This window comes from Carcharhinus amblyrhynchos, chromosome 26 (assembly GCF_965287045.1).
Source record: "Carcharhinus amblyrhynchos chromosome 26, sCarAmb.v2.hapA, whole genome shotgun sequence".
NCBI lineage: Eukaryota > Metazoa > Chordata > Chondrichthyes > Carcharhiniformes > Carcharhinidae > Carcharhinus > Carcharhinus amblyrhynchos.
Window position 1 is genome coordinate 10,932,155 of NC_137349.1, and position 20,694 is coordinate 10,952,848.

General features: G+C 43.9%; 1 protein-coding gene across 2 annotated transcripts in view; it reads right to left on the reverse strand.

Moving 5' to 3' along the window:
* Positions 1-463: 463 nt before the first annotated feature.
* slc25a42 (solute carrier family 25 member 42) overlaps positions 464-20,694 on the reverse strand; it is a 56,674-nt gene continuing 36,443 nt past the window's right edge. For both annotated transcript variants that reach the window (XM_080212689.1, XM_080212690.1), the window contains exons 5-8: positions 13,178-13,344; positions 11,170-11,286; positions 8,687-8,838; positions 464-5,680 (exon numbers count right to left, since the gene is read on the reverse strand). In XM_080212689.1, coding sequence (XP_080068815.1) covers positions 5,355-5,680; positions 8,687-8,838; positions 11,170-11,286; positions 13,178-13,344 — 762 coding nt within the window. In that variant the 3' untranslated portion in view covers positions 464-5,354. The remainder of the gene's footprint in view (positions 5,681-8,686; positions 8,839-11,169; positions 11,287-13,177; positions 13,345-20,694) is intronic.

Genomic DNA, 20,694 nt, shown 5'->3' on the forward strand with positions numbered 1-20,694 from the left:
TTGGTCTGGTCTTCAGAATAGTGTCATTGAATATTTTACTGCGGAGGAAACAGTGGTGTAATGGCATTGTCACTAGACTAGTAATCCAGACACACAGGGAATTCTCTGAGACCACCCACCCCCCCACAACAGGTGGTGGGATTTGAATTCAATAAAAATCTGTAATTAAAAGTCTAATGATGACCATGAAACCATTGTCGATTGTTGTAAAAACCCATCTGGTTCCAGGTTCACTAACATCCATTAGGGAAGGAAATCTATCATCTCCTGGTCTGCAGGGGTGTGGTTGACTCTAACACAAAACCCTCAAATGGCCCTGCGAGCCACTCAGTTCAAGGGTAATTAAGGATGGACAACGAATGCTGGCCCAGTTAATGACACCAACATCCCATGAATAAATTTTTTAAAATGCATCCAAGGCAAAAGTTTTAAAGTAAAAGTTTATTTATTAGTCACAGGCTTACATTAACACTGCAAATGAAGTTACTATGAAAATCCTCTGGTCACCACACTCCAACACTTGTTTGGGTACACCGAGGGAGAATTTAGCATGGCTAATGCACCTAACCAGCACTTTGTTCAGACTGAGGGAGGAAACCAGAGCACCCAGAGCAAACGCATACAGACACAGGGAGAATGTGCAGACTCCACAAGACAGTGACTCAAGCTGGAAATTGAACACAGGTCCCTGGCACTATGAGACAGCAGTGCTAACCAATATGGCAACGTGCCGCCAAGGCAATGCCTTGGCCAGAAGGTACCAGTGTTGGTAACCAGTGTCAATATTGCACATTCAGCTGAATCACTGCCTCAATTTTTGCACTGCAGTCTGTGAATAGAATTTGAACACAACCTTCTGTGGCTTATTGGGTAGCATGCTCACCTGCGTCATAAGGAAGATTAGGGCAAGCAAGCAAGAGCATGGCAAAAGTTTTAAAGGGGCACCTTAAAGGAGATAGAGAAGTTTAAAGAGGAAATTCCTTAGGCAGCTAAAGATACAGGAGCAATGAAAGCGGGGGAAAGCACAAGACCCCAAATTGGAGGATTAAAGAGATTAGTGCCATCATTCCACTCTGAAATGTTTTAAATTTTGAAAATAAAGTAGCACTGCCATAAAACCAAACGTTGCGAGGGTGAATGCATTCATGGTGTAGCCAAGCATCTAACAGTTATTCCTGTCTCTTCCCTTTCAAAAGATGGCAGTATCGTCTTCATAAAAACCATCAAATCTTCATCTCCTGTGGAGCAGCACCCTCTGCTGCCAAAAAAATTTACTTCAGAAAGCAATGACAAAAAAGGGGAAGAGGTCTCCAAGTTTGGAGATTTCAACTATATTTATGACCCTCTTCTCTTAGGAAGGCAAGGCGGTCATCGTGTGGGGCCTGGATATAGTTATTAGAAGGTTTTTATTCACAGCAGAACCCAATCTCGTCCAGATTCCACTATTCCAACGTTCTCCTGGCTGGGCTCCAATCTTTAAACCGATTAAACATCATTCCAAAACACTGTTGCTCCATGTCCTAACTCGCACCAAATCCTGTTCACCCATCCTTCTCTGCTGTTTGACCTCCAACTCCCAGTTCAGCAATGCCTCAAATTTAGAATTCTCATTCTTGTTTTGAAATCTCAATCACTGATCCCAAACTCCTTAACTCTGCATTGCCTGCAGCCCTAGACACTGCTGGTTTCTTGCACATTCCCAATTTTAACTACTCGACCATTGGGTGCCATGCCTTCAGCTCCCCCTGCCCTAAAGCTCTAGAATTCTCTCTCTAAACCTCTCCCTCCTCCTTCAAGAGACTTCTTAAAAACTCTTCTTTGACCAAGTTTTTGGTCACTTGTGCGAACAAATACAAGGTGTTGCTCTCACCAAACGTGAACTGTATCAGGAGCAAGAACCTCCAATTTGCTTCCCCTGTCCTTTCCTCCCTCTCCGGGAAAATGAATGGGGACATCTGTTGGCACATACCAGCACAGCACGTCTCTACCAGGAGCAGGAACAGATTGGCTGAGGATTAAGTTCAGTGTTGAAGCAACTTTGAATGACTGATGCTTAAAACAACCCCATCTGTGATGCATTCACTCATTTCCACTGACACATCACACATGAGATACTAGAGGATAAAACATGCAAAGGCAACTTCTACATCAGGCTTTTTGAGACGCTTCTTCCCATTCAGACAGGATAACTCTCGTGCATCGATTCCCATGAGGAGTCTCCCATCCATTGGCTCTGGCTACACTTGCCCCTGCCTTAGCAAAGCGTCCAGCATAATTAAGGTCCCCACGCATCCTGGACATTCTCTCTTCCACCACCTTCTGTCAGGAAAAAAACTACAAAAGTCTGAGGTCATGTACCAACCAACTCAAGAACATCTTCTTCCCTGCTGCCAGACTTTTGAATGAACCTACCTTACAATAAGCTTATCTTTCTCTACAGCCTAGCTTTGTCCGTAACACTACATTCTGCACTCTCGTTTCCTTCTCTATGAATGGTATACTTTGTATAGCACACAAGAAACAATACTTCTTACTGTATACCAATACATGTGGCAATAATAAATCAAATCAAAACCAAGCCCCTTGGGTTGAATCAAGTTTGTGCAGACATAACTAAAAACTTAAGTCATGGCACTGGTACCACATGGAACTACAAATGAATTCTGCATCCTTGTACTTCTTTGAAACAAAATGAGGAACACAGACAGGATTCAAGCTCAGTTTCGTCTCCTCCCCCAGGATCATTGAGAGCAGATTACAAATGGAGATGAGAATTAAGCTTGACACATCCCATGCTCAAACAGCTGACAGTGTTCCTACTCTAGGCTGGCAATCCTGAGATGGGGGCTGACATTGGTAGAATGGCCCCTTATCCAGAGTCAAACCTTCAGGAGACAAGGTGGAATCAGATGAGGGTACATCTCAGTATACTCCACAATTGCCAGGTCCACTCCACAAACCTTCCCCCCACCTCCCCAAACCAAAACAAAATGCAGTCTTCTTTAAACTCAAATAATTTTATTTTTCATCAACGGAATCACTCAAGTAACTGACATCCAACATCTTTCAATCAAAGTCAATTGTGAGAAAAGGCAATTCCCAGTGGTCACATTGGGTCTTGATGCAGTTTTGGAATCTGGCAACAAAGGAATTAAATACAACTGGACTGACCTCTTCCCCCATCTCTCTCCCCACGCTGCACGTGGCCACACCAGGTCTACCCTGCTGGACACAATTACCAGCGCTGTAGCTTGTGGGTTTGGATAACAGACCAGGCCCCAAAGAGTCCTCACAAATATGAGGCCCCCATGGCTGAGATCCATTCCCTCCTGTTTGGTAACCAGGAATAGCAAGACAATGCCAGGGGGAAAAATATCATACAAGATAATGAATAGATTTTGTGAAAACGAGATTGAATGAGCTTTGCCAGAGAGATACTTTAGGGTTGGCCATGGTATGGGGAAAGGGAGAACTTTTGAGTGGGCTGAAGTAGAGGAGAGACACTTCGGATGAACTAGGCAAGGGGCAGGGAAAGTGTTACTTTGCTCCAACACTTCCTCATCTCCCATCAGAACCTCTGGGATTTCCTGTTCTCTACAGATTTTGTTGGGACCCCTGTTCCAAAACTGCACCTTTAGCAATGGAATCTTAAAACAGGAAAGTAGGAGTGTGTTCTAAGAAAAAGCATGATCTCCTTTCTATTTTTATTTAAACATCTCTCTTGGATTTATATCCTTTCCTGAATGTCTGGGGCACAGGCCAACGAGTGCCATTTCATCTCTGCACCACATCCGAGTTCTCACAAATTAGGAGCGCTCCTTCAATTTGGCTTTAAAGTTTTGTGTTCATCAAGGCAAGGGAATATTACCTGCTGCAAAATGGAACCTAATGCATTTCAGGCATCCAATGTCAGCTCAAGAAGTTCCAGATAAGATGCAAAGGTTAGATACAGAATAAGACTCCCTCTACACTCTCCAAGGCAGCCACAGCAAGAGCTTAGGGAAATGAAGATGTGCATTCCTTAAAAGGAATGTCATCGCCTCAAGAGATATATTAGAGTGAAACAGAGCAGATTTAGATAAGGAGCTTCAGTGTTTGGCAAAATCCAAATCACATGTCAATAACTCCATAATAAACAGACCATTTTAAGAAGTTATTAGTGCGCTCAAACTTTTCAAATGAGAGAACTGCAGGTTTGGCAACAATAAAATACTAGGATTCCCAAGTTCACTTGTTACTAAGAAAGTGGGAAGGAACCTTTGCAAGAGATGAGAGAGGAATAGTTGTTGCTATTAGGATTTGGATGATCCAAACAGTGTCAGGTTAAAGCCCCACATGTAATGTTCTAAACATCAAGAAAACGTCATCTTACCCAGTTCGGGTTTTTTTTGTTGGGGAATGTGGGCAGGAGCAGGAAAGAGGTGTAAGGTGCTCTGTGAATATTTTAAAAACTAAAATAAATTACTTTAAAATTTGTTAACGTGCAGTTGGAGACTCCTATTTTTTCCTCCCAATAGACTGCTGATTGTGAGCATGCAGCTAAACATTTTTAGTAGCGAGTTCCAGCTGTATTATAGTTCACAGTTTGGCTCCCAAGTAACTGGTCTTCAAGGGTGAAGCAGCACAGTTGTTGCTGCCAGCCATCCTTAGTGAAGCTGGGGGTTTGGGGGCAGGATGGGGGTAAGAGTACACACCTTGCTCACCCTTGACATGTCCAAAGAGTGCTGGGCAGCAATCAGAAATTCTATTTGCCTCCCACCACTCTCTTCCACCTGCCCACAGCTTTCCTTAATGCTGAGATCTGGGACATTCCACATGCATGAATCAATCATAGCCTCTCTACTGAATGGCAACATTATTCTCATATACAGTTGCAAGGAAGCTATGGAGGATACAGACTGTATTCCAGTGCTGTGTGAACTCATTACAACTTTATCTTGAAAAAGCAGACAACTTAAATCAATTTTAAATTAGGTTATTTCAACAGTGTCAGGTTGGAGAGGTGTGTCTGTGTGTGTGTGTGTGTGTGTGTGTGTGTGTATGCGCACAAGTAGTGTGCATGCGAGTCGTGTGCATGCGAGTGTGTGTGCGCACATAGGAGTAATGTGCGCAAATGCGAGTTGTGTGTGTGAGAGAAAATGCGTGCAAGTGATGTGCGTGTTCACGTAGTCACATGAGTAGTGTGCATGTGTGGATACCAGCCTTTCAAAAGTTATTATGTCACTGCCTGACACACTGTTGCTCCAGTTTGTAAATACTCATCCAGCAATAGTCACTTCCCATCCTGGGCACTTTAGTGTGACACTTCGTTCTTCATTCAGTCTCAAGTTCCAGAATGCCCGTCCTTCTAGTTACTACCTGTGTAAGGTTTCATGGTCCTGAAGTTTGCGGAGCAAGATCTGCATGAGGTCGAAGGTGGTGAAGCTGGTCCCCACTGCAATGGGGCCCTTTAACCAGTTCATGCTTAGGCCCTTGTACAGGCCAGCGATAGAACCTTCTTCTGCCACAATCTGGCGCATGGTCTCAATAATACCCGTGTACTTGCGGTACTGCACCCCTGCTGTCTGCATTCGCCGTCGCACCACATCCAGCGGATAGGAGGCCGATTGACCAATCAGGCCGGCACATGCTCCGAAAAATAGACGCTCATGGGGGTACGGATGAGGTCTCCCGGTGTACTCTGAAATCAAGTCACAGATTTACATTATAAGCTACAGACCCAATAAAGCACATCCTTTCCTAAAGGATGGTTTCACAAGATATTTATGAATGAGGAAGACTATTCAGCTCGCGTTAGTTAATCCGTACAGCACTTCAGTTATGTGGAGAAACTGGGCTTGCTTTCTTTAAAAGAGAAAAGGGGATGGGAGATTTGACAGAGGCGTTCAAAATTATGGAGGATTTTGATAAAACGGGGGAAAATGTTTTTCCTGGCAGGAGAGTTGGTAACCAGAAATCAGCGATTTAAGGGGATTAATGAAAGAACCAGAGGCAACACATGGAGGATTTTTGTGACTTTTTTTATACCACGATTAAATTCTGGAACATGCTGCCTGAAAGGGTTGTCGAAGCAGATTCAATAGGAACTTTCAAAGGAGAATTGGATAAATATTGGAAGGGAAAAGGGACAGGGCAGGGGACTGGATAGCACTGGTTACCAAAGAGTTGTCACAATCAGGATGGGCTGTATGGTCTCCACTTGTGTTGCATCATTCTTCAATCAATCTATTCATTTGCCCATTCAATGTATTGATCACACTTCTCAGATCTTCTGTCCTGTTGCATTTGATACTTCCTGCTTTACATGTTTAAGGCTAAAGGCTGCTGAATAAAACAAACCTTGGAGAACAAGCTTCAAAGGCCAATACTCAACCATAATCACTGCTCTGGTGATGCATCATTGAAAACAGAGAGAAAGATGCTGGCCTAAGTCTCTGACTCCTCAATCAATACTTTATAGGAAGTGTCACTTTCACACATGGGATTGCAGCGAGGAGGGTCAGTGGACAAAGTGGCATCACAAGGTGCTCTCACTTCTCACTCCACTCTCTCAGTGCCGGAGACCCGAGTTCGATTCCCAGCTTGGGTCACTGTGTCTGTTTGCACATTCTCCCCATGTCTGTATGCTCTGGTTTCCTCCCGCATTCTAAGTAGTCTTACAATACCAGGTTAAAGTCCAACAGGTTTATTTTGTAGCACGAACTTTCACAGCGTTTGGGGCAACGCTCCAAAAGCTCGTGCTATCAACTAAACCTGTTGGACTTTAACTTGGTGTTGTGAGACTACTTACTGTGCCTACCCCAGTCCGATGCTGGCAACTCCACATCATGGCTCCCACATTCTGAAAGGTGTGCTGGTTAGATTGCTCTCTGACTACAGCTGTAGAAACTGACACAGACCCTACAGAGCAGCACAACATAAGTGACAAGCGGAGTAAACCATAAAACCATCAATCCTACTCTGCCATTCAATACAATGAAAGCTGATCTTGGGCTTTAATTCCACTTTCCCACCCATTTTCTCCATATCTCTCAAGTGGGACTCACTAATTGGGCAGTACAGTAGCTCAGGGTTGACACTGCTGCTTCACAGTGCCAGGAGCCCAGGTTTGATTTCCAGCTTGGGTCACTGTTTGTGGAGTCTGCACGTTCTCCCCACGTCCACATAGGTTTCCTCCCACATTTCGGAAGACGTGCCGGTTAGGTGCATTGATCCCAAAAGGCGCTGAAGTGTGGTGATTAGAGGAATTTCACAGTAACTTCATTGCAGTGTTAATGTAAGCCTTACTTGTGACTAATAAATAAACTTTAGCTTTAACTAACTCATGGAAAGAGCTTGCGCAGACACACTGGGTTGCATTGCTTCCATACTGTACTCTTCCATGACGCTCTGTGATCTTTACCCAAGTTGTGTTAACTTTGCTGCATTTGGTCCTACACCCAGGCCAAATGACCCCTCCTTCTGTCCTCAGCATAAGGAAGATTTTTTTTTAAAATGGAGAAACCTGGGCTTTAACAGGGTGTGAGACACACAGTTAGATAGAATAGTTCAGGATACGAAAGAGATAAGCTGCGATTTTAGTTTTAATTCAGTTGTGATTAGGAAAAAGGGAAATAGATACAAACAAGTAATGCTAGCTCCAGCTCTATCATACACCTTCTCTTTCCTTTTTCTTCTTCCTCTATTACTTTCCTTCCTCTGTACTTGCTTAAAATCCATTATATTTCCAACATTCGACAATCTGACAAGGGGTCAGTGACGTGAAATGTTATCTTTGTCTATCTTTCTACTGACACTGCCTATTGTGCTGACTGCTTTCAGCATCATCTATTTTCATTCTAATCAAAAGGTAATGTTAGGACTGATAACAGGAAAATCTTTATGAATGAAGAACATGCTGCAGTATTACAGGGCCTTTGTGAGGCCACATCTTGAGAATTGTGTACAGTTTTGGTCTCCTAGTCTGAGGAAGAACATTCTTGCTATTGAGGGAGTCCAGCAAAGGTTCACCAGACTGATTCCTGGAAAGGCAGGACTGAATATGAAGTGAGATTGAATCAACTGGACTTGTACTCACTTGAACTTATAAGGAGGGGGGAATCTCATAGAAACATACAAAATCCTGATGGGAATGGACAGGCTAGATGCAGGAAGAATGTTACGGTCACGGTCTAAGAATAAGGGGTACAGGACTGAGATGAAGAAGAACTTCTTCACTCAGAGTTATGAACCTGTGGAATTCTTTACCACAGAAAGCTGGCGGGACCAGTTTGTTAAATATATCCAAAAGGGAGCTGGATGTGGCTAAAGGGATCAAGGGATATGGAGAGAATTAGGGATAGGATACTGAATGTACACGATCAGCCATGATCAAATTGAATGGTGGTGCAAGCTCAAAAGGGCCGAATGACCTACTCCTGCACCTATGAAACGGAATTGCAGAGGGAATAGTGGAGGCAAAAGTCTAAATTATATATCTCATGGGATGGGTGGGGTGGAGACAGTAGGATTACCACCCTAGATCAAATAGCCACCCTCAGTCAAAACAATATTGTAAATTGAGTTAAAAACCCAATCTGTTGATGGGACAGGGGTCTCACAAACCTAGTTCTACTCCCACTTGATCAATGTGGGAACTGCATTCTGAACACTCCAAGGGTCACCATGCCGTGAGTTGCAGTCATACCTGCGTGTAATTTCTTGCACGTTTCGTAAGTGAAGAAGCTGAGTCCAGCGTATGGAATTACTCCAAGGATGGTGGGCGAGAATCCGCTGTAAAGAGTTCTGAATCCTTCTTCACGTGATATCCGGACAAAGACGTGCAGAATATTACCATACCTATTGGCACAAGAAATAAAAAAATGCACCATCACCGTCAGGAAACACGCTCACAACATACCTTGATAGGAGTAAATTAAGAACATGTTTCCAGTGGCAACCAGAAGATAAAGATTTGAGGCTTTCGGCAAAAGAACCAGAGGTGACATGAGGAAACATTTTAAATGTCTACCTGAAAGGATGATGGAAACATTCCGTAACATTCAATGGCAACTCCCAAATCCTTAATTCCACAACTACCTAGAAGGACAAAGGCAGCAGATACATGGAAATACTCAAAGTACAAACAGTTTAGAGTTATGGGGAAAAAAGAAAATAGGAGTGGAATTAATTGAATCGGTCAGAGAGTCAGCACAGGAATAATCCTACGATGCTGTGACCCACAGAATAACCCACTGAATAAATATGTGTATATACCACACCATCAAAGTGTATCTAGCAGATAATTAATTGCCTTTGGTGCACTGTTCATGTTAATGGTTAACTAATCCAGGGAATTCAAGTTAAATTTTTAAACTGATATGGTTACATGTTAAGTTAATTTGTTTTAATGATTTAGGAATAAGAAAAACATACTGGAGTCTGCAACACCATCCAGGATAAAGCTTTACTGGCACCTCCTCCACCAGTAACTCATTTTCCCTCCACTTGTGAGCTCTGGCTTTTTATCTCTCTCAGAAGTACCACCCTTGGAATTAAATATGAAACTAAGACCTTGTCAGTTCAGTGGGTGCAAACCATCACATGGCATCATTGGTGCACAGCAGCACCATCTACAGGAGCCCCTACAGCAACTCACCAAGTCTTCTTTGACAGCACCTTCCAAATCCATGACCTCTACCACATAGAAGGGAAAGGGCAACAGATACATGGGAACACCACAACCTACAACAGTGCCCCCCCCCCCCCCCCACCCACTCCAAGACACACCATCCTGTGGGCTATTCCTTCATCACCTCAGGGTCTAAAGCCTGGAACACCTTACTTTAGAGCACTGTTGGAGCACCACCAGAATGCAATGGTTCAAGATGATTCACCACATGCTCAAGGGTAGGGATGGGAAAATAAACGTAGTTATTTTACTTTAGTGCAGTTTATTCCAAGCAACATCTAAGTCCTGAACAAAGGAAAAAAAGCCAATAAGAACAACGTGGCTGTTGTGTTTTAAAAATGCCTGGTTCACTAATGGCCTTTGGGGAAGGAAACCTGCCATCCTTACCCAGTCTTAGGCCTTTACATGACTCCAGTCCCACCCCAACAGCTATATGAAGTGGCTTAGCAAGCCAGGCAACTCAGGGCAACAAAAAAATGGGCAATAAATGCTGGTTTTGCCAGTATTGCCCATGGTTCAAGAATAAATTTAAAGAAATTGTTTAAAATATATGAATAAGATACGGTTTATGAATGTTGATTAAGGACATCAGAGCTCTCTGCTCTTTTTCAAATAACACTGAGATGGATTACACCCACTGAACAATATCTTAGTTTCATAACTCATTGCAAAGATGGCACATCCAAGGGAAAAAAAAGAGCCATAGCTTGTGAGCGAAGGTAAAGTGTGAAGAGACAAAGGGAGGGGAAGGGGAAACATTCATCCTGCATAACTGTCTGGACACTCCAAAGTGCATCACAGTCAACAATGTACTACTTGAAGTCTAGTCACTGCTGTAAAGAATGGAAATGCCACGGTAAGGTTGCACACAGCAGGATTCTACAAACAGAAAGCTGATAACGACCAAATAATCTGTTTTAATGATGTTAATTGAGGGATAAATATTGACCAAGGACTTCAAGGAGAACTCATGTTCTTCTTTGAAATAGTGCCATGGAACTTTTAGATCCACCTGAGAAAGCAGATGGATCCACAGTTTAACCTCTCATTTGAGCAAAGGCATTTCCAACAACACAGCACTCACTCAGTACTTGCACTAAAGTTTTTTTCTTTTGAGCACGTGGGTAATTTAAGTGTGCGATTCCTATCGAGCCACGCTTATGCAGTAACTTACATTATGTTAACAATTTCTCCCATCAATCTGACAAAGTTCTGAGTCTCCCGTTGATTTCAATGCGGAATACATTCCAGATTGTTGTATAGTGTGTGGTGCACAGACCTTTGAGGGAACATTGGAGCTGCTCTAGGTCAGTGAGCCCTGCATCATGGGTGAGCAGGATCTGTGCAGCTTAGGCTGGAGGGCAGCAGAGTCTTGGGCGAGCTCAGTTTTACAAAGAGTGCACAGTGGCCTGGTCAGGGAAGTCCTTTTCGAACGAGTTACAGATTATGGAGGATTCCTTCATTCATTCACTGCTTATGGGGCTGCTTTCAATACTCACATTTCTTTTGGAGTTACAGCCATCCGTGCTCGCACAAGGTCCAGTGGGTAGGTGAGTGTGGTGGCCGTGATACCAGCCATTGCACCAGCCAACAACCGTGGGAGGGGTGGCAGAGGCCTGGAAAAGAGAAACAGACAATCACAAAATGAAAATCCAGCAGAATGGTCTGTTGATGGATGCTCAACACAAGGTAGGACAGAGGAGGACACTGAGACCAACAACCACATTCCTTCTGCAGACTGTGTGTGCTTTCGTAGATTCCCAAGAGACCAAATTAATCTCCTCTGGGAACTTGCCCAGTTAAACTCTCATCCTATCTGGACAACCGGTGCCACATTTCAGAGGTCACAGTAACTCAGGAACAAATCTATTAGGATAATATAGTTCTCAACCCAAGAGACCCCAAGTCAACCAAATTATCCCAAAAACTGAGGGGATGTCAATAAATAGCTCCTTGCTTCACATTTACCCTTTAGAACCAAGGTTTGGACCCTGGGAGATAGAATTCTATCCATAACTCCATGTTACATCATCCATTGTTCATCAGTGTCCAAGCTACAATTTGCCAGCCCTCTCTCAGCTTCGTCCCTTGTCATCTATCCACTCTCTGTCAGGCAACTTATATTAATCTGTGCATGGAATATTTTATTTAGCTCATTCAAAAGGCATAAATTAACTCCAGTGCTCCTCATTTCATATTTTCTCAAACACAATTAACTCATTTAAACAAGTTCACAACTGCTTTAAAACAGCACAGAAAGGAGTCTTACTTATGATGACACATTAAAGTCACACAGCCGTAACCCCACTTCTGCTCCCATCAGCTCCCTCGCACTCAGGCTCACTGGCTCCTTCCTTCAGAGTGCTATCGTCCATAGTGGCTTTCCAACCTTCCGCGTACAAGCATTAGGAATGGGGTGCAAAGAGAATGACAAGGCAGTCTTTTTCTATTTTTGTCTTCTGAAGTATGATTGTTGAAAAAAAATGGAGAACCTTGCCCTTTATTTACAGATTTACTGTAAGAATCATCAAGAGAATCTAATTGGAGGCATTAGTGTGGTAAATAAGACAGTACAGGGGAACTCAGGGGCAACCATTGTTCTAAACAAATAGGTAAGCAAAGGACAAAGTTCTTGCTTTTCCAAAGACAGATAATCATATTTCAGAGAGCACAGCCTAGAATCCAAGACTGCTACCTGGTCCATCCCACTGCGCAAACTAATTAGGCAAGATTGGTACCAACTAAGCCTGACTCAGGACATCCATACAAACCCCAAACTTGTATTTGAATGTATTATTCAAGGTCAATATGCCAATGTACTACTGAAGAGGGTGTGTCTTTGTTGGAGTTGCTACCCTTTGGATGAGACACCAACTAAGCTTATTTGTCTGCATTTTCCTGTGAAAGCTGCACTGGATAGGTGGTCAGGCTGGGAAGAGGAAAGTGAGGAAATGTCACCACCAAATGGGCAAAAGATGCAACTACAGTGTGACAGGTGACCTGGCAAAATTGGAAATGTTGACGTGGCAATTTGTAATGGTCAAGGTAGAGACAACACATGGCCAAAAACATTGGAAAGTCAGGTTTGCAGACACCTTCTTTTAACGGACAGATCCTGGATTGATATCAGGAGGGAAAGTTGTCATGTAACTATTATTGCTGGATGAATCTGGAGGTTTGGTTAGATTCTTTAGATGCCTTTAGCACAACTGAATCATTAGTAAGTCATTCAAGACTAAAGATTTGGCCTTTGTGTAAGAAAACTTTCCATTATTAACTCCAGACAGGACCACAGATTCTGTTGCTTTTAGACCCCAAATACATACAGTTTATACACTCTGTAGCCATTTGAATTTACAAAGATTTCAGGGAAAGGGTGAAGAGATGGGAGTAAGAGAATGATCTATTCTGTGAGTTGGTGTGGTCGTGATGGGCCAAATGCTGCAAGATTGCATGACAGTCCCTGATAAGGACGCCTCAGTAATGGTCCAGTTCCTGCGTACTGACCTTCCATGGGTCCCGAAGTAGGATCCCAGAATCTGTTTATACTGTTCATGAGAGCAGAACTGAAGTGCAGCGTAAGGGATAACTCGGACCATGGTGGCAGAGTTACCCCGCCAGAGGCTGAAGAAGCCTTCATTCCGATAGGTTTGGTAAATCAGCTTCACAACTTCCTATAGCAAACAGCAAAAACAACAATTACTCTTTGGTGTGAAAGACGGAACTTGCATCTATTTCGAACCATTCAGCCCTCAAAACATTGCAAGCTAACTTGAGAGACAGTGAAAGCACACACAAGGGAGAGAGAAAGCATGCACACAAGAGAAAGAGAAAGAACACGGATGCAAGGGAAAATCTGCAGAGCATTATTTCAAAAGCAAAATTGTGCAGGGTGACAAGAAAAGGCAACAAGTAGCACTAAGTGAATCGCTCTTCAGCGCAAACACAACTGGCCAAATGGCCTCCTCTGTGCTGTGACCTGACAGAGGTAAAGAGCACAGATGAGGACGGCGGGCGGGCGGGCGAGCGCGAGGCGGAGGGGGAAGAGAGAAAAGGGAGGGGGAAGAGAGAAAAGGGAGGGGGAAGAGAGAAAAGGGAGGGGGAAGAGAGAAAAGGGAGGGGGAAGAGAGAAAAGGGAGGGGGAAGAGAGAAAAGGGAGGGGGAAGAGAGAAAAGGGAGGGGGAAGAGAGAAAAGGGAGGGGGAAGAGAGAAAAGGGAGGGGGAAGAGAGAAAAGGGAGGGGGAAGAGAGAAAAGGGAGGGGGAAGAGAGAAAAGGGAGGGGGAAGAGAGAAAAGGGAGGGGGAAGAGAGAAAAGGGAGGGGGAAGAGAGAAAAGGGAGGGGGAAGAGAGAAAAGGGAGGGGGAAGAGAGAAAAGGGAGGGGGAAGAGAGAAAAGGGAGGGGGAAGAGAGAAAAGGGAGGGGGAAGAGAGAAAAGGGAGGGGGAAGAGAGAAAAGGGAGGGGGAAGAGAGAAAAGGGAGGGGGAAGAGAGAAAAGGGAGGGGGAAGAGAGAAAAGGGAGGGGGAAGAGAGAAAAGGGAGGGGGAAGAGAGAAAAGGGAGGGGGAAGAGAGAAAAGGGAGGGGGAAGAGAGAAAAGGGAGGGGGAAGAGAGAAAAGGGAGGGGGAAGAGAGAAAAGGGAGGGGGAAGAGAGAAAAGGGAGGGGGAAGAGAGAAAAGGAAGGGGGAAGAGAGAAAAGGGAGGGGGAAGAGAGAAAAGGGAGGGGGAAGAGAGAAAAGGGAGGGGGAAGAGAGAAAAGGGAGGGGGAAGAGAGAAAAGGGAGGGGGAAGAGAGAAAAGGGAGGGGGAAGAGAGAAAAGGGAGGGGGAAGAGAGAAAAGGGAGGGGGAAGAGAGAAAAGGGAGGGGGAAGAGAGAAAAGGGAGGGGGAAGAGAGAAAGGAGTGAGAGAGAGGGTGAGCACGCACGTGAAGTAGAATTAAGTGTATGGGTGTGCAGGAGACGGGGAAACTAGGTAGGAAGAGAGGTAGCTCGGGGGAGAAGGTAATGAGAAAGACAAATGTTTACTAAGTTCTTTTAACAACCTTAGAATGCCCCATCCATTTTACAATCAAATGTTTGTTGAAGTTTGCAGTCACTATTGTGCAGGTAAATACAATAGCCTATTTGCATGCCACAGTTTTCACAAGTAGTGAGGAACAGGACTGCACCACTTTAAGTGATGTCATAGGTTGACCTGGACACTAAAAGGAACCAAACTGATCTTCAAATAATGCATTGGGATCTTTTAAATCCAACTGAAATAGCAGCTGGGATCTTCACTGAAATGTCTCATCTGAAGACTGGAATCCTGTACAGTACAGCACTCCCTCGGTACTGTAACAGAGTGTCAACCTGGGTTATAAGTACAAGGCTCTGAATTGGGACTCGAGTCCATAAATTTCTGGCACAGATGTGCGTGGGAGTTTCTTTCCCAGTGGAACAGCATATATGAATTTTGCTTCTTCTGCCCACATCAGGACAGTGTCATACAATTTGTGCTAGATTATTCAAGAGTGAAATGAGGAAGCGCTAGATAATACAGGCCCGATGTTAAAACTTAAAACAAAGAATTCGACTCAGGCAAGACTTTTTTACAAAATGTTATTTTGCACACGGTAGTACCATAGAAAAAATGATCATGGTTAGAGTCTCTAGATCAAGTTTTGAACTGCTGTGAGCAAGAGCAAACGCACAATGTCAAATACTGGGGGACAGGAGTGAGAGCATTGGGATGAAAAAGAAACAAAGAACAGGAACAGGCCCTTCGGCCCATCAAGCTTGTACTGACACATGATGCCTTTCTAAACTAAAGAATTTTTGGTTCTACACAGTCCGTATCCCTCTATGCCCCACCTATTCAGGCATGTGTCAAGATGCCTCAACTACTGCTATTGTATTTGTTTCCACCATCCCCTCTGGCAGTGCATTCCAGGCACTTACCACCCTCTAAAAAAACTTACCTCTCACACCCCCTTCAAACTTTCCCCTTTCACCTTAAACAAAGACCATAAGTACCATATTAACATGAGTAGATCATTCATTGGAACACAGGACTTAGCCCTTCAGCTCTTCAAGCTTGTTGCACTATTTGATAAGATCATGACTGATCTGATTGTGGTCTCAACTCCACTTTCCTGTTTGTCCCCATAAATCTCGAGTCCCTTGTCGATCAAAAATCTAGCTACCTCAGCCATGAATACATTCAATGATCCAGCCTCCACTGCTTTCTGGGGAAGAGAGTTCCACAGACTAACAACCTTCAGAAAAAAGTTCTTCTCATCTCCATCTTAAAAGGGAGAGCTCTAAATTTTAAACCATGTCCCCTGGTTCTGAGCTCACCACAAGAGTAAACATCTTCCGTTATTGACCCTATCAAGTCTCTTCAGGATTTTATATATTTCAACAAGGTCACCTTGACCTTGGAGCAGCACGATGGCACAATGGTGAGCACTGCCGCCTCGCAGCGCCAAGGACCGGGATTCAATTCCCAGCTTGGGTCACTGTCTGTGCAGAGTTTGCACACTTCCCCTGTGCCTGCATACATTCCCTCCAGTTTCCTCCCAAGGTCTAAAAGACGTGCTGGTTAGGTGCATTGGTCATGCTAAATTCTCCCTCAGTGTCATGAACGGGTGCTGGAGTGTGGCGACTAGGGGATTTTCACAGTTAATTCATTGCAGTGTTAATGTAAGCCTACTTGTGACTAATAAATAAACTTTAACCTTTCTCATTTTTCAAAACTCCAATAGGCATAGGCCCAGCCTGTTCTCCCTTTCTTTAGGAGATATTCCTGGGCTGAAGGGCATGAGTTGTGATCCACTCATTCTTTTTCAAATAAGGAGTCCAAACATCTAAACAACATCCTTAAGTGGTCAGGTTATTAGCCATAATCCACGAGGGTCCAGAGGCATCTCTCTCTAACAGAGGGAGAGGGAGAGTTGATTATTTAATTGAAATGCACAATTCCATATTAGAGCAAGGAGCAGACAATGAGGCAGGTGCTAAGTCTGCCTCAGCCAGAATTGAACCTACGCTATTGACATTATTCAGAATCAGACGCTAACCATCTAGCCAAGGCCCCTCCCCTTCCCAAACAAAATCCCATCCACTTCCACCCAGAAAGCTCTGACTGGCCCAATGTGCACAGCCGTTTGGGGACAGATTTTCCCGAATTCCACCAGTCCGTATTATCTAGTGCTTCCTCGTTTCACTCTTGAATAATCTAGCACTAATTGTATGACAGTGTCCTCTCTGCTTTAGATTACCTTCAAGGCACATGACAATGCAGAATCGCTGAGCAGAAACTGATAGTCAAGTTCTGCATGAGGATGGCCTCAATCAGGATCTTGGGTTCATGTCACACTATCTGTAACCCCCACCACTTGCCTAGGCTTGCAGAATCTCACTAACTATCCTGGCTGGAGATAATGCACACCTCTTTAATCTGTGCTTAACCCTCTCTCCACTCACACTGTCTGTATCTTTAAGACTTGACTACCTGTAAAGACTCACATTCCAACCATCATCTTGTAAATTGAGTTTATGTCTATATATGCCCTGTTTGTGAACAGAATTCTTCACTCACCTAAAGGAAGCTTGTGCTACCAAATAAACCTGTTGGACTTTAACCCGATGTTGTGAGACTTCTTACTTGGATTACCCCATCAGAAGAAGCAGATTCTCTCTTTCTCTACCCCATCAAATTATTTCATCATTTGAAACATCTCAATTAGATCACCTAGTGGCAACAGCCATAATCCAAGGATCCTTGTGCATGAGTTGCAAAAACCCAGCTTGCAGGTGGTCAGGAAGGCGAATGGGATGCTGGCCTTCATAGCGAGGGGGATTGAATATAAAAGTAGGGAGGTCTTGCTGCAGCTGTATAGGGCATTGGTGAGGCCGCAGCTGGAGTACTGTGTGCAGTTTTGGGCGCCGCACCTGCGCAAAGATATTTTGGCCTTGGAGGGAGTGCAGAGGAGGTTTACTAGGCTGATACCAGAGTTGAGGGGGCTGAGCTATGAGGAGAGGCTGAATAAACTGGGCTTGTACTCATTAAAGTTTAGAAGAATGAGGGGAGATCTCATTGAGACGTATAAGATGATGAATGGGATGGATAGGATAGAGGTGGAGAGACTCTTCCCGCTCAAAAAAGACAGTAGGACTAGGGGGCACAGCCTCAAGACAAAGGGGGGGGGGGCGGTTTAGAACGGAGTTGAGGAGGAACTTCTTCACTCAAAGGGTGGTGAATCTGTGGAATTCTCTGCCCGTTGAAGTGGTGGAGGCTGCCTCACTAAATATTTTTAAGAAGCAGGTTGATGGGTTTTTGATAAGAGAGGGGATTAAGGGTCATGGGGAGAGGGCGGGAAAGTGGAACTGAGCCACGACAGATCAGCCATGATCTTATTGAATGGCGGGGCAGGCTCGAAGGGCCAGATGGCCTACTCCTGCTCCTATTTCTTATGTTCTTATGTTCTTATCTCTCTCTATTAGAGAGATGAGAGAGAGAGAGAGAGAGAGAGAGAGAGAGAGAGAGAGAGAGAGGGAGAGAGACAGTTGATTATGTAATTGAAATGCACAGCTCCACAAATAGAGCATGAAGCATTCAGTGAGGCAAGTGCCAAGTCTACCTCAGCCAGAACTGAACCTACACTCTCCCCATGTCTGCATGGGTTTTCTCCGGATGTTCTGTCTTCTTCCCATAGTCCAAAGACGTGTGGGTTAGGTGGATTGGCCATGTTAAATTGACCCTCGTGTCAGGGGGATTAGCAGGGCAAATATGTGGGGTTATGCGAATAGGACCTGGGTGGAGTGTCACTGATGCAGACTTGATGGGCTGAAAAGCCACCTTCTGCACTTTAGGGATTCTATGGGATATGGTGCCATTTAGAAAAGCATAGTAATCATGTTTCTTTGCAGGTTTTTTCATGCAGCTCCAAGCATTTTACTGGTACCATTTTGTCTAAAAACGGTGTCCTCTAATTGTCACTGAAGTAACATAATTGATATCATGTTTATTTTTAATCTGGCATTATGCAGTGTCCTGGAGTCTTATGACCTTTTGTAATTGTTGGGTAGAGCATGGTTGACCGGTCAGCTGCTGCCTGGAGGAAGTCGTTCCATGTTAGTTTTACTTTTCTCAGATCTTGTTTGGACACAAGACAGAAAGCAGTGGCTCCATAATCCCGCCCACCTCCCCGGAGTTGAAAATTCTACTAAATTTCTGTTAGAAGCTACTGGAAGGAGGCAGTGTGCTTCTGTCTGTCAGTCTCTCTCTCTCTCCCTCTCTTCAGGGGTATGCTGATAATCCCAGGACTACAGAGCCTCAGAGATTTGAGCAGTGACCAAAATTCAAAAGGACCAGTTCACAGCAGGTGTTAAAAACTGCAAAAGTCAGCATCACATGAGCATATTTGCTTTTTTTGTGACAAGTCTGGAAAGAGATGCATTATTTGAGTGTAGTTTGACTTGGGTCATAGTCAGCTGGCTGCTAAGGTTTATATTGTATTATTCTTGTAATTGGTAGATGTTATGCTAATTTTCCTTATTTTAACTGTGTTCATAAATAAACTTTGTTTGATAAAAGCTTCCTAGTGGGTCATTTGGAGCATACCTGGAGTGAAACACCTTACGCTCAGCCTAATACCAAATTCAAATGTAAAACTTAGGGTCTAGGCTAGCTTCATAAAACACATTGGAGTTTCAGGCCTGGGTCATAACAACCCACAGACTTGAACACATAATCTAAGCCAACACTTTGGAAAGTACTGTACTGTTAGAGATGTTCTCTTTAGTTTAAGACATTAAATTGAGACCTGACCTGCCCTCTTAGGTGGATGTAAATCAATCCAAGGCCACCATTCTGAAAAAGAGCAGGGGACTTCTGAGACCTGACCTTGGCCAATATTTACCATCAAAACAAAGTATTTCTTGCTCACCATCACACAGCTAATCAGAGGATCTTGCTGAGTGCAAAATGGCTTTTGTTTCCTTCATTACAACAGTGACTACACTTCAAAAGAATTTTATCATCTGTACAGACATTAAGATATGAGATCATAAAAGGTTCTATGTAAACGCAAGAGTTTCTTCAAGTAGTTTCACCCTTTAACCCTGGGTACCAGAGCACAAATCTGGTTAACAGTTTACATTATTTTTTATTGCACAAAGAGTGGCTTCTGACTAAAGCTGCGCAATCTGTTTGAACAGCACATAAAAATAAACAATCAACACAAGGCAAGGACATACTTTTAACTTTAACCATTTCTGCAGGTTCCACACACTAGTGCTACCACCCTCCTCTCACTCCAGTCCAGCAAAGATTAGAGGTGTCACAGCTAATTTTTTTCACAAGTGTCTTGCAAAACCTATCCACCTTTAATCAAACCTCTTGGACCAAGCTCTCAGAAGCTCTCCTAGTTACTCCCCTCTATCATGAGCAGTTTTGGACCTCGTATCTAATGAAGGGTGTGCTGGCCTTGGAAACAGTCCAGAGGAGGTTCACAAAAATGATCCTTGGATTGAGGAGCTTGTCATTTGAGGAACGATTGAGGACTCTGGGTCTGTACTCGTCGTAATTTAAAAGGATGAGAGGGGATCTTATTGAAACTTATGGGAAACTGCTAGGCCTGTTTAGAGTGGACGTGGAGAGGATGTTTCCATGAGTAGGAAAAACTAGAACCAGAGGGCACAACCTCAGACTAAAAGAACAATCCTTTAAAACAGAGATGAGGGGGAATTTCTTCAACCAGAGTAGTGAATCTGTGTAACGCTTTGCCACAGAAGGCTGTGGAGGCCAGGTCTTTGAGCATCTTTAAGACAGAAATAGATAGGTTCTTGATTAACAATGGGATCACGTGTTACGAGGAAAAGGCAGGAGAACGGGGATGAGAAAAAAAAAATCAGTCATGATTGAATGGTGGAGCAGACTCAATCGAGTGGCCTAATTCTGCTCTTATGGTCTTATGATTCAACAACTGTCTTTCCTTTGGGAAGTCTCTTGGGACACAAACTTAACACAGCTGTGTGAAGAATG